At 35.7% G+C, this 14982-nt stretch overlaps 1 protein-coding gene across 8 annotated transcripts in view; it reads right to left on the reverse strand.

The window, feature by feature from the left end:
• Nucleotides 1–14982, reverse strand: part of LOC121731844 (disintegrin and metalloproteinase domain-containing protein 11) — a 303738-nt gene that overhangs the window by 75287 nt on the left and 213469 nt on the right. For all 8 annotated transcript variants that reach the window (XM_042121518.1, XM_042121513.1, XM_042121512.1 and 5 more), the window contains one exon: nt 10947–11016. In XM_042121518.1, the coding sequence (XP_041977452.1) occupies nt 10947–11016 (70 nt within the window). The remainder of the gene's footprint in view (nt 1–10946; nt 11017–14982) is intronic.

The following is a 14982-nucleotide window of genomic DNA, read 5'->3' on the forward strand; positions in this document are numbered from 1 at the left end:
TCCATCGAGGGTATAGCAGACACAACAGATTTTGAATTGTTATGCGGCAGCCGGCTGCCGCTTGGGGATTGATGGGTTAAACAGGCCCCATGGGACCGAATGTGACTGGCATATATTTAGCACGCGCTGATTTACTTTAGAGTTTTTCATTAGAATGCTTTTAATGATATAATTTGGCGGAACGAGATATAATATACTGTCACTAAAACCCAACTGCGAACTAAATTAGCTTGGATGAGGTATTGAACTAATTATTCTGAGATTGTTAAAACCATTATAAATGTACGCCAAAAATGCTGTAAGAAGGAATAATTTATTTTTAAATTGTTGATAGGCGATAAATTAAACTGACGCGCGGGTTATAAATATTTTAGCGTATTTATTATTCGTAGATACCGCGCAATAGCACGAAAAATATATTTTTTGGGAAAATAATTTACAAAATAGCATTTTCATTACTCATCAAGTTATTTTGAATTATTTGTAAACATTTTCAAATGAAAGATAAAATATTTCACCTTTTATATCAAAAGTTGCAAACATTAAGTGTGAATTATATAATTTTAACTTGTTTTCAAGCACGTGTATCTACAAAACAATTTTTTTTTAAATAAAAATGGCGTCATGAATATTCGTACCGACGCGACGTGTCTTCAGCGTTTTGTTGGCGATCGTTTTCTCGTGGAAACAATATGGAGTCATCGGGGAAAAGTACGTTGCCATGGCAACCATTGCCCAGTGACAGGTGCGTAATTAAAAAAAACCTGGAATTTTTACGCAACGTCGAGGCAGGAAAGTTTTTAATTTGATTCGACGGCAAACAACTTGTGTCAACAATCATTAGATTGGGTGTTTTGAAACGTTTGAAGCTTACAGGATACGAAAGCATAAGGAAAAAGATAGAAACATTTTTTTTTAATATTTATTTTATAAAGGCCATAATTGTAGAGGATCACAGAGCTGTTAGTCAGGGAGCCCTAGAGCAAACTTTTGATTAGTATCAAGCTAATTTTTGTGAGTAGCTTCATTTTGATAAGACAAACAAAATTTTTATCTGCGAAACATCTTGAAAGTGGTAGCTAACATAGATAGAAAGGATTTCATACTTTGACATGATGGTCCTAAAATATGGATTGTTCTATTTGTAGGACAATGTTACTCTTAAATTATATTATAACTATTAAGGTTGGGTTGCACCAGAGGCGTGGTTATAGTTAAAGTTAAATATGGCGTCCAAACACCCCACATTCTCATACGACATCTGTCAATTTTTCCGGTTATAGTTAAGGTTAAAGTCAAAGTTAGTTGGTGCAACCCTGTCTGAGTATTAACCTACCAATATACAAAAAATCAGCTGGTTAACTTGGATAACTACGGTACCATAAAACGGAACCCTAACCAGCTGATTTTTTGTACATTGGTAGGTTAGTACTAGTAGTTATATTATAATTTTGATAGTAATTATTGATAGTAATAAAAAATAATGTTCTAGGGCTCCCTGACTATGTGAGACGTTAGGTAAATAAACTACATGGTGTGACAGTGTTTTTTTAATAAAATTAATGAGCAAACGAGCAAATGGGTCCTGATGGAAAGCAACTACCATCGCCCATGGACACTCACAACATTAGAAGAGTTGTAGGTGCGTTGCCGGCCTGAATTACATAATATATTATAAGTAAATCCTAGTATGTCAACATTTATTAATACGTCTAATCTTTATTCCTACTATTTAAACCGAGTCAGTCTGTATGTTTATTAAATTTTCACGCTGAAACCCCTGAACTGGGTCCAGGTAAACGATACAGGATACTGTTGCAAAATGAGGGTTACGTGTTATAACATTTACGAATATTATAATAACAATAACAATCATCATCTTGGGATAATGCGGTATAACCCACAGTGACTCTAGCATGGCCACAATAGAAATGCGAAAGTATAGAAAAACTGAAGGTACTCGTACCATTCCGAACTTTACCGCGGCTAGCCACGACCGACAAAAATTCAAATATAATGCCACTTTATGACATAGACTATATAGTCCGAAAAAATCAAATAAAATCCTATTTATGACATATTAGATAATCTATATATATATATATATATATATATATATATATATATATATATATATATATATATATATATATATATATATATATATAAATGGATTTCCAATAATACTCGAAAACGGCTGAACGGATTGGGCATTTTAGTCTCAAAATATTCGTAGAAGGTTTTAAAGTGACACGAAGTTCACCGGGACAGCTAGTAATATAATATACTAGCTGTCCCGGCAAACGTTGTTTTGCTTTATAAAGTATTTCGCCCATATTATTTTATTAAAGTGACTAAATAAGTATGTCACCATGGCAACGACCATCGCGGCTATCCCGTCGCACAAACAATGGTCGCCGTCAGTCGAGTCGAGTATTAATAATTATAGGGTTGGTGATAAAAAAGTAAAAAATTAGGGTTGTATGTATTTTTTAATGCCACATTATAAAAAAATAAAAACAAAAAATTTCGTCCAAAAATTAAAAAAATATATTTAAGGGTGAACAACCCTTATTACTTAGGGGTATGAAAAATAGATGTTGGCCGATTCTCAGACCTACTCAATATGCTCACAAAATTTCATGAGAATCGGTCAAGCCGTTTCGGAGGAGTACGGGAACGAACATTGTGACACGAGAATTTTATATATAAGATTTATGACTTAAATAGTCCATGTCGTAAAGTGGCATTTTATTTGAATTTTTGTCGGTCGCGGCCAGTCGCGGTAAAGATCGGAGCGGTACCTTCATTTTATTTCCACAGTTATTCTATACTTTCGCATTTCTACTGTGGGCATGCTGGGGTCGCTGGTCCTTGTAATATTTCGACATGGGACATTGGGGACAGACGGCGGACACACCGGGGACATGACAGCCCATTATGGGAACAGATGAACTGTACTTGTTTATTTGGACTTTTGCCGGCTCAAATGTATGATGCGATTACGCTGATGTATGCTCTCGGGTGACACAGATGTTTTTCGTAACTTGCTTGGATGTTTTCGTTATAAGACACATAACTGCGGACTCGCATCGCATCGCAAATATCTGCGACAAAATGAAGAGCAAAAATAGGCTGAAAATTGTATTTTTTTGAATGAGAGCCCCCCTTAATTATTTAAATTTTATTAATTATAGCTCTAATATAGCGCTAATAGATAAATTTTTAGTTATAAAAAAGTTAGGAGTAAAATGCATATTTAGGCGTTTAGAATAGTTTCACTTTCATTAGTAAAACAATGTAAATACAATATCATCCCTGAGTTAAGACTTGTTTACCATGACGACTCATTGTAACCTCGATGTAAATACAACTGCGGGCCAAAGTCAGAGAGTAGCTTTAATGAATCGGGGTCAGTGAACCAGCGGCTGCGGCTGCGATAAACATTGCACAGCACGGCGAATAAACTGCGGCTACTATTTCGGTTTTCGAAGCAATTATTGTGGTATCCATCCATAGTCTATACTATTACCTGATGAAAATTGATATGGAGATACTTTTATCCCGGAAAAATTGTACGGTTCCCGCGCGATTAACGAATCTTGGCGCAACGGAGTTGTTGGCGTCATCTAGTTTACAATAAGAGAACGGTACATGCTGGAGATCAGTACTTCAGTGATGAAGATGAGACACATCCTAACTATAGTAATCAAGAAGACAACGTTGGGAATCCAATCTCGCGAGATCTCGATTACACGCTAGGAATTTTTTATGCATATGCTACTAATAACATAAAGGCGAAAGTCTGTTCGTTTGTTACCTATTTACGACCAAACCGCTGAAACGTTTTTGCTAAGGTACGAAGATACTTGGAGTCCCGGGAAAGGACATATTATAGGATATTTCTTATCTCGGAAAATGTACTTTTGTCATTTAGTATAATACACTATAATTATTCCATATTATTATCCATCGTACTGTAATTTCAATAAAGTTAACGATAGATTTTATAATTATATCGATCATCTTAAGGTGGGTTGCACCAGAGGCGTAGTTATAGTTAAGATTAAAGTTATTATCAAATATGGCGTCCATTATTGACTTTTGCTAGGCTAGTTCGTTTGAAATTTTATTATGGTTAAAGTTATAGTTAAAGTAAATTGGTGCAACCCACCCTTACTGCGGATGGTTGCGGTTTCTTTAAGTCGAGCATCTCGTCTCGTATCGATATGAAAAAACCTTAACACTATCGGAAAACATAATATCTATTTCACGTCACAAAACGCGAATATGTTTGGCAAAGCGAAAAACACGATTTCTGCCGGGCCTCCCGATCGGAAGGAATAAATCCGCATCGGTGCAGATGAAGTGCGGTCGATTTCCGCACGAATTTCCTAAGAGGGCTTCAGAGGACCTCGGCGGGGCCGGAGGGCTACTGAACCTAATAATTCCGCACTCCATCAAGTCACTCTAACATACCTCTTGTATTCGTCGACAGTGGTTAGAAGTGTCATGGGTACGATTCGAGTATCTAGTAAAGCTGCTTCGATTAGATAAGTATATTTTAACAATAACTAGGTTGTATAGATAAACTGTTTTTAATAGAATTTGGTACAACGAGACTCAATAGAAATCTTTAATTTTTCGGGCAAAAATAAATAACAATAGTTTTTGTTTCAAAATTTTCTACATAATTTACAAAATTTCGGGAAACATCTAGCTGCGAGAAGTGTCATAAAAATGGAAGGTATACGTTGTATCAGTCGATGCTGATATTGAATCTAAAAATAACTCATAACCAATAAATTCCGCCCCGAGCCGCCATAATCCCCAATTATCCTAAAGACAGCCGCCCAAGCCGCCCAGCCGCCCGAGCCCATGCCTGAACCGAAAACGACACTTGCGAATTTTAAAACGTTCGATGATTTCTTTGCCTACACGATTGGTGTCTCGCCCTTACTAAATTAAACAAGGTGGCAAGAAATTCAATCTAATCTAACTTCCTCCAATCCAATTTGAAGCCCCCCTCGCGTCATGCCCCGCGCTTCCCCGCCGAGGATCGAGCAATTTATTTCTCCTATCTTGTGTATTACAATATTGATTTGTAGGCCGTTCGTTGCATTTGACGGCGGAGAATTTTTTTATCCAGTGCGGCTTAAGATTTGCTTTAGGTACTTTTAAAACTTTACTTTCTTTTTTCAAAATAAAGCCTCATAAACCTCTAGGAAGTAATTTATTCGGGTATGTAGAGTGTAGACTTTTGAAAGACAACTGTCTACAGGGTGTAACAAAACTAAGTGATAATACTTTTGTATGGCCTATGGGGAAACTCGTGAGGCTCGGGCCCTTGCCCATACAAAAGTAAAAAAAAAAATTGGTCTATCAGTGCTGTGTGTTCACAGTGAACTCTCTACAAGGAATACGTACACACCCTAAAGTATTATCACTTAGTTTTGTTACACACTGTATACGGTGATATACTTAGAAACATGTATTCTACGGTTACTAAGAAGCGATCAAAGGTGGGCTTTGACTTGTCAGCCGGAACAGGCTAAAGCGATGCGGCTTCTCTGAACTTCGGTTACTCAGTTAAGGGGAATATGTAGGTAGAGGAAAAGGAACAAATATTACACTCAAAGATTTAAAAAAAAATTTATAAGAAGTATGTTAGAGTCTGTGTTTTCTGAAATCTGTCTGTCTGTATCTCTTTACGCATGACGCGAAAGGACATTTTTTATCCCAAATTGAAGTTCGTCGTATTGACATTTAATGAAATTTGATCTTAACTTTTAACCATAACTTTGAACGAAGAGGTTCAAACTAATTACAATCAATTGATTAAAAATCGATTTTAATCTAGACACTAATTATGACGGGGTCGACACTGACTAAAGTTCTTAATTTGATAGACATTGAATATTGACTTAAAAAGTTGAACTTCATTATTTTAATTTCATTACCTGTTATGAATTACGTTCATTAAAATAGATAATAAAATTAATAAAAATCGACTAAGTGCGAGTCGGACTCGCGCACGAAAGGTTCCGTACCGTTAAATAGCGAAAGCAGGCAAAAATTGTTTTTTGTAAGTATGGGAACATACAAAAAACTAAAAATATGTTTTTTACTTCATTTTTATAATGAATTATTAAAGAACGAATATAATTAAATATTTCAAGTGCCTAAACCTGTCACCGTTATTGGCTACGAGCACAAAAGGCCAAAAAATCACGTTTGTTGTATGGGTGATCCCCTTAATTAATAATTTTATTTTATTTTATTTTGTTGTTATAGCGGCAACAGGAATACACAATCGGTGTTTCAGAATTCTATCTATAGCGGTTCTTGAGATACAGCCTGGAGACAGACAGACGGACAAACATCGAAGTCTCAGTAATAGCTGGGTCCTGTTTTTACCCTTTGGGTACGGAACCCTAAACCCTTATTAAAAACTACTTACAAATTTTGAAAATAACATAATGTCACTTTGTGAACAAGCTACTTCCCAATTATAATTCATATCTTAATATCTTAAAATACAGCGACCTACATCAAATAACAATTTAAGTAGGATAACCTATAGCAAAGATTTTAAAGGACATTAAAAGAGAGCCATGTCTTGAACATCGGGGGTATCATGTACCCCTGACAAATCCCTTCATCCCAGGATAGTTCCGGTGCTGATATTTTATTTATAAGCTCAATCGTGGGTATAAAAGCTCCCATTACAAATTGTATAGAGTAAGCAGAAACCTTCTAAGTGAAATTTTTTATCATAATAAGTATTAGAATTTTAAAACAACGGCACATTCTTTTTTTACTTCAAGATACGAAAGTGTTTATCTCATACGTTGGAAAAGATAATATATAGATATAGAAATGCAGAACTTTCTTACATTCTTCGATTATTAATGAGACCTTAAAGATGTTAATGTCGCGAAGCACTTTTCTTGTTCCTACAGTTTTGCAGCCGCCGGAAAGTAGTAGCCACAGAAATAAATCAAGATAGAACGGCTAAGCGGGTGGAGTACGCGTGTTTCAATCTTGCACAAGTGAGCAAGATTCCGGGAGTTGACAACTTTTTAAAAATAGTTTTAAGCGCTTCAGTTGTTTATCAATAATACCTGTAAATTAATATTTTATTCATTATTATGCCCTAGAATGAGTTAAAAATTATTTTAAATACTGAATTCAAAATATGTCACAAAAACGCGGCATTATGGTCACGTGATGTGTGACGTCATTATTCATGAAACAAAACAATCGTAGACAGAGCAAAAGTGAGTAAACTGTTTAACCTAACAACTGTCAATTTTGTTTGACACTGAACAATGACGTCACTGCTTCAGATTAGCGTTTCCAATCACGTGACTTACTGTTAATAAATCCATTTTTTTTTCAATGTAAAATAAAATAAATCAATAATTATTTTTTCATTGTTGGTATTTTTTTAGAGTTTTTATCAATAAATCTATAAAATTTAATAATTATTTTAAAATTTTAAACATACTGTCAACTCCCGGTTTGTTGAATGTTCATTTAGTCAGCGCGCACGTTTCGACTTGATTGTGCAAAAATGCCTCATTGTGCAGTGTCTAATTGTAAAAACAGAAGTACGAAAGTGAATCGGTCAAAAGGAGGTATTTCTTTCCACGGGTAAGTTATTTGTTCTAAATGCAAAGCAAAAATTGACACGATCGATTCCTTAGCAACGCACGCGCGTCGCCGTTCTATCTTGATTTATTTCTGTGGTAGTAGCTAGAACGTCCGTAGTGAAATGACATATATATTATATTGTAAATACTATAAATATACTGTTTGTGTAATAAATAACTAAATCAGCACATATTAGTATGTATACTTTCTTTTCTGCGATGCCGAAACTATGTGCTTGAGTTGAACAAAAATAATTATGAGTATAATATCGTCTTCAGTTATAACTTGTAATCTCTTTTTAGGGTTTCGTAGCCAAATGGCAAAAAACGGAACCCTTATAGATTCGTCATGTCTGTCTGTCTATCTGTCCGTCTGTATGTCACAGCCACTTTTCTCTGAAACTACCAGAGCTATACTATTGAAACTTAGTAAGTAGATGTAGTCTGTGAACCGCTTTAAGATTTTGATACAAAAATGGAAAAATTATTAAAAATTTGAGGGGTCCCGATCGATAGGTACAACTGAAACAAAAAAAAATCATCTAACCTATGCGTGTGGGGTATCTATGGATAGGTCTTCAAGAATCATAATATTGAGGTTTCTAACATCATTTTTTTCTAACCTGAATAGTTTGCGAGACTCTTCCAAAGTGGCAAAATGTGTGTCCCCCGCCCTTCTAACTTCTAAAGTAGGGGCATGATAATTGATAAGTCTAAAAAAAATATATGATGTACATTATTACAAAAACTACCAACGAAAATTGATTCGAACGTGATCTAGCCAGTAGTTCTTTTTATACGTCATAAAGAGTAAACCTTAATTTAACTTTCATTAAATCAACTGAAATATGAAAATAAATCAAAACCCTCTTAATTTCCTCAAAATAAACCTTATTGTTGCTGCGGAACCCTTCATGGGTGAGTCCAACTCGCACTTGGCCGGTTTTATTTTAAATGCAATTGAATTCATCGCGATGGAACAAAATAATTAGATTTAATTAAAAGTTCGCGCAAATAAAAATGTACTTTGTTTTACATAAAATACATTTTATTTTGATAAATTCACGAAGGTAAATTTTTGTATTGGGTATGAAATGTGAATTGGATGAATTCAGAAGTATTCAATTACATACATGCCTATATGAAAATAACCAATACGAGAATAAAATGGATGTCTAAAATAACTCTGCGTTTTTAACTATTAACGATTCATGTTTGTGTTTATTTTAATATTTATTTTAAAAAGTATACTGACTACTTCAGCAGTATGTAATATTTATTCTTTAGTAAGTTATTCGAAAAGCGGTGACGCAAGAGCGAGCACAATGGAAGACCTTGAGGTCGCGATCAGATGTGCGCGTGTTCTGCGCGTGTTCTACTATAGCGTATGGGAAAACACGCGCGCAGCACGCGCTGAACCCGCGCAGAGCCCGCGCGTGTGGTTTCCGTTACGCTATAGTACAACCCGCGCAGAACACGCGCACGTCTGATCGCAGCCTGGGGGAGGCCTTTGCCCAGCAGTGGAACAGCATAGGCTAGAAAAAAAACTATTATTAGGTAAACATTTTCTCTCTTAACATATTGATCTTTCAATATTGATATGGTTTATCTACTATTTCATCATTCTACGAGCGTCTCCTGTAATGCTTAGGTTTTGGAAATTAGATATCTTATTAATTACTATAAATATCTTTAAGACATACACTTCAGCACCGTGAGGTTCCATATTTAGTTCTCTTATATAATAACCAGATTCAACATGTAAATTAAAACCGCAGACAAACATACAAATGGATTTACAACGGCGACGGAGCGGCTGAAATTCGGCAGCTCGGGGCCAGAAAGCAAAGTAAACAAACTACTGGCTCCCATTTCCGCTCTGACGTCATCTCTGCACTTTATGAGGGCCGTTTCGTTCGCAACACTTTGGCCACATTGTTCTGTTGAGTTGCGTCGCCGCAGCGGCGCAGTGCTGCTGCGACGTTTTAACATACTGTATACTTATAATGATTTCTTAAGTTTACACGAGTATCATTCATGATATTATAAGGTTGCTGGTTACGGATTTTTGTCGCGGAGCACTTTTACTAATCCTGACGTTTCTGCTGCTTCACAGCGGCCGTGGTCAGGGTGAAGGATTTTAATAAAAGTGCTCCACGACAAAAATCCATAAGTGTTTCAACCTTATAACATCATACATACTTACGTTATATTGATGTGACAAACGTATGAAAAATTGTACTGGATGTGGTGTTTGACGAAATACGTACAGGAGCAAAAGTGGGAGAGTGAATGACGCGTTGCGATGTCACCGTCTTGTATTGTGCTGCCATGCGTCGCCGTAACGTATCTTTGTGGCATACAGTCCGTTTTGAAAGCGCATTTGCGCGAGCGAATGGCCTCGCCCTTAATCCCCCGCCCCGCCGATCCCCGCCTCACCTCCGCCCTCGCCCGCCGCTCTTTGCGACGATTAAAAGTTTCCAAATGAAACTCCGCGCAGTACTTGCGACATAATTTAAATTAAATTGCACCAAGTCACAGTTTTTTTGTCACTATTATTCGTACCAACTTTGAGATGACAGCGGAAAAATGTTTTCGTTATGAAATATTGTGATAAATACGAAGTAAAAGCGTGTAACTGGATCGCCGAAAATTTAAACTTGCATAAAATGTGCTAGTAATTACTTTTTGCATTTAATAAAATTTGAAAACAAAACTATTAGTAAAGCAGGTAGTTAAAGGCATAACAACGAAACGGAATACGTCTGGTTTCTTGCTTTTAACCATCTTTTAACTGCAATCTTGTGCACCGGTTGGTTATCAAAACGTCATTTATACAATACAAACTACTTTACAGAGGATATTTTCTTTTGCACTTTTGCAAGAAGCAAGCTAATATTTAAGAGCAAATTAAAAAAAATAACTAGCACACAACATGATTAGATTTATTTTATTATAATTGTTTTATTTTGTTGTGCCATGTTGGTTACTTTTACCGGTAACCAACATGGCACAACAAAATAAAATTTAGTGAAATGCGATAATTTTTTTTAAAATAAAACTCAAATAATTAAACAAAGGCTTGCAAAACCCTTTCGAAACGAAAAAAAGGTATTAGTTTTCGCCGAACCGGCGGTCTTATCTCCCTCCGTCTTACGATCAGTTCACGTGTCCTAACGCGAGTTAAACATTTTATCCAGCCCAAAAAGTGCACAACGCCGCTAAAAAAACTTACACCAAAAAATGATATTAATATTAATAAAAAGTAAAGAGAAATAAAACGCGACTCACCGTCCTGACTTCGCTCTCGGCGCCGTTCGCGAGGAACTGGATCTGTTTGAGGTTGGGCGCCAACAGTTGGCTGGAACAACAGAAACACATTAGTGACACACGCCGCTGAAAAATTGCCTAACGCTATTAGCTCTTAATGGTTTAAGCCCATTCATTTTGGCCGTCCCAAATTAACAATTCGATAAATCTCTCAAAATAAAGCGTAAGAGAACATTGTAAATCTTTTAAGTAAGTAAATAATAAATAAGTAATAATAAAATAAATTTTGTGACTATAGGTAACTTGGAGTTTGGATCATAATAATACTCTGATAATACTATTTTTACGTCAACTTATAAAATACTTATTTATAACTTTTTTACGCCCGGTTTCTGAGTTTTTATTTTAGGGTAAATATTAAATTCACTAGCGCTTTTAGGCCCGATTCGACCAAACTTGAAGTTACACGAGTATAACTATCATGAGAATAATTTTACTCCTTTAATTTACTCTAGAATATTATCGTTTGCATTTTACCAAGTTACTCAAAGAGTATGAAATAAAATGTCAATTATAGTTCACAATGACACCGACCGTGACAGTTGACACCCTAAAATAGACCGTGTAAATATTTACTCCCGTGTAATTAGAAGTTGGAAAAACGCAAAACCAGCTTACTCTTAGATCAGGAAACAGTTATACTCGAGTAAAATTTTACTCCAGTTTGGTCGAATCCGCCCTTAGTTGGCTAACGTCAAATTATTAACCAATCAAATGTTGAATAGCTAAACTTCTGCCAAAAAACCTCAAAAAGCCAGTTATGTATTTTTAATGTGCCCAATGTCCATACAATAAATGTGGAAGGTCATTTGTCTATAGTCCATACAATAAATTTTCAATATACAAACGTAAAAGTTTGTAAATCCATCACCTTGTTCCCAAGGTGTTACTTGTCGTAAACGCCCAATACACTCGATATCGTGCTCGTAAGGTAAATCTGCGATCGGATCGGCCGCCATCACACTGCCGCCGAACGGAAATTTCGCGGTAAACAAATTTCGCCAATAAATAATTTTCCTTGCGGCCATATTTGGGACGCTTGGTGTGGGGCAAGTGATTGTAGCGATTATTTTCTTATTATTAAGCTACTAAAAATTTTGTTGAAAGATTTTGTTTCAGCACTGATTCTGATTAATGTCTATTTTACAGAGACTGTAATGTCTCCGATATGAAAGCAATTCTTTCCCGGTAAAAAGTGTATCGGTACCAAATTTCATCAAAATAATTTAACACTCTTTGAAGAGAAAACAGACAGAATAATTTTGGACAAAATTAGTATGGTTTTAATTTGCTTTATAATTATTAAATCCCAATAAAATAATTCAGAGAGCAATAGAATAGCAGCTAAATATACAAAAACATAACTAGTTACCAAACTATACGAAGTTTTTACGAAAATCTTTTCCATCTACACTCCGAGAAAATGTTTTAAAAAGATGTGAAAAAAATACTGGCAGGCACGTCGCTTGTGACTTGGGCCGAACATTTTTGTGTGGCATATTTCACGTGCTCCTTGTAGCCCGGGGACAGGTTAGGGCGGATTTTAACAGACTTTATAACGAAAAGGAAATTTCGTTTCGGATCATTTTTTAAATATTCGACTAAAATTCCCGGGCAAATATTTGAACGAGATTTTTCAATGGGTGTTCATTTACGTTGTGCGCGTGTACCGTTGGAACAATACTCGAGGCTTTTGTTGTTGAATATCGATTTTAGAGGTTTTTTTTATACTAACATACGATATGATATCAGTTTAAGTAAAACAGTATTTTTCGGGGCTTTGGAAAGTAGCTGGCTGGGATCAGCCTATTGGTTATTAATTATTATTATGTTATTTAAAAATTTAAATAATTTTGAGTATATTTTGTATTAAGTATACATTTCAAATTCAAAATCTGTATAATTAATTCTCCCGTCAGTAGAATAATAAGGGGCGTAATATAAATACGAAATACAACATTTACAAACCATGTAAATATATAAAGACGTAGTATATAATAGACTTGCCATTTCTAAACGGCTAACGTTGTCAAAACTTCGACGGCCATTTTGACATTGACATATTTTTTTCTGTAAAACGTACGTCGTGCAGGCCGAGTCTTGAAATCAATTTTATAGCGATTACTTATCACGATTTAGTTATTTACTAACACATTTATCAAACAATTTTCGGGTCCCACGTTCAGACACCTTAATATGAATATTCAAATATTCCACATTTCAAAGATTACCCCTACCCCAAACTTTACGAATCTGACAGCAAATATGTCTGACAATAAACATACATCACATTAGCTGATTAAATTGAAATAACATACGAGTTGTGTCTACGTCAGGACCGACGTAGTTGGTAAAGCTCTCTCTCTGATGAACAAACTTCTGGAAAGAAACTTGCACATTGCATTTGAAACACGCTTCCGCTTGTATACTTTATCCGAAGCCGGCAAATCATTTACCTCAAGTATCAAGAGTGTTCAATAAACCGAAAACTCCCTGATATTTGGTTCTAAAACTGTGTACTATCAGAGAAGTTCATTCCTAGGCAGATGGCGGACCTAAGTAATTTGGTCGCGTTAAGTCAAACTCATCCGACCGATCACAGCTAACATTGAATTGACATAAGCCGACCAATTGACGTAGGTCCGTCAATCGCCTAGGAATCAATTTTCTCGATGGTACATGACAAGTCTGCGCTTTGTACCTTCGAGGCTTGAGCCGTGTGAAGTCCGTGCTTTTGATGTCATTTTAAAAATCGTTCGAAAGACGTGTAATGCATAGTAGCTAGTAATATTATAGACTTGGCATAACGAATCTATATTTTTAAAGATATTTTGACCTATATGGGCGCCGCAGACTCGATCACACAAAGAGCTGCAAAGAGTGTGTCGACTGCGATCTCCCTATAGCGTAACATTCTTATTTGAAAAATTACCCTGTCAAAAAATTGTCTGAAGTGCCTGAGTTTTAAAATTCTTAATCCAGATTAAGGCGAAGCAACCCCGTTCTGTGGTCTGCGCGTTAATGGCCTTATTTCGAGCTTTAATTCAAATCTCATGCTCCTCTCATTAGCGGGGCCATAAATAATAATCTAACGACTTGTCGAAACTTGTCTCAACTTGCGCAATAATGCCTGCCGCTCGCTGTGTGTCATGTTAATCCCATCAACAACATTACAGTTTATATTAACTTTTTGAGACTTTAAAAGCTTTCTAGCTGCCTGAATTATTAATCTCCAAAGTTAAAGCTGCATACATTTTGTATTTGCACAAGCTGGGACAAGCGCAACGTCTGTTTACAGAGGTTTAAGTGGTTGGAAAAATGTTGATACTTAACTGTAAAAACAACTAAAATTATTATATTTTCGCATAGTTCAAATTAAATCTTCTGGCTATACACAATCTAATATATAAAATTCTCATGTCACAATGTTAGGCCGCGTACTCCTCCGAAACGGCTTTACTGATTTTAACCAAATTTTATATGCATATTCAGTAGGTATGAGAATCGGCTACTGGGTACTTTTTATATTGATAAGTGCATTTGTTGAATAAATAATAGTAAATTATTACAACTCGAGACTGACGGCGACCATTGTTTGTATAACGGGATAGCGATGGACGTTGTCATGGTAACATACTTTAGTCACTTCAATAAAATAATATGGGTGAAATACTTGATTTGTAAAAATTTTGTGAGCATGTTGAGTAGGTCTGAGAATCGGCCAACATCTATTTTTCATACAAAAAATAAATAAATGGCAAAACAACGTTTGCCGGGACAGATAGTAATACTATAGATTGGTCGTACTCAGCCAGGTTACTTTTCAAATAGTTAAACATACTAGTTACTACGCTGAACACTTAAGCCAATTGATTTTAAATAGATAAGTTTCGATACATAAACTATAATCGATTGATTTATTCTCAATACATGCTATTTAGGTACCATTACATCCGATCAACTTATGGGAATTAACATACGTCTGTCGCGTCAGACT

The sequence above is a fragment of the Aricia agestis genome, chromosome 11 (assembly GCF_905147365.1).
Source record: "Aricia agestis chromosome 11, ilAriAges1.1, whole genome shotgun sequence".
Taxonomy (NCBI): Eukaryota; Metazoa; Arthropoda; class Insecta; order Lepidoptera; family Lycaenidae; genus Aricia; species Aricia agestis.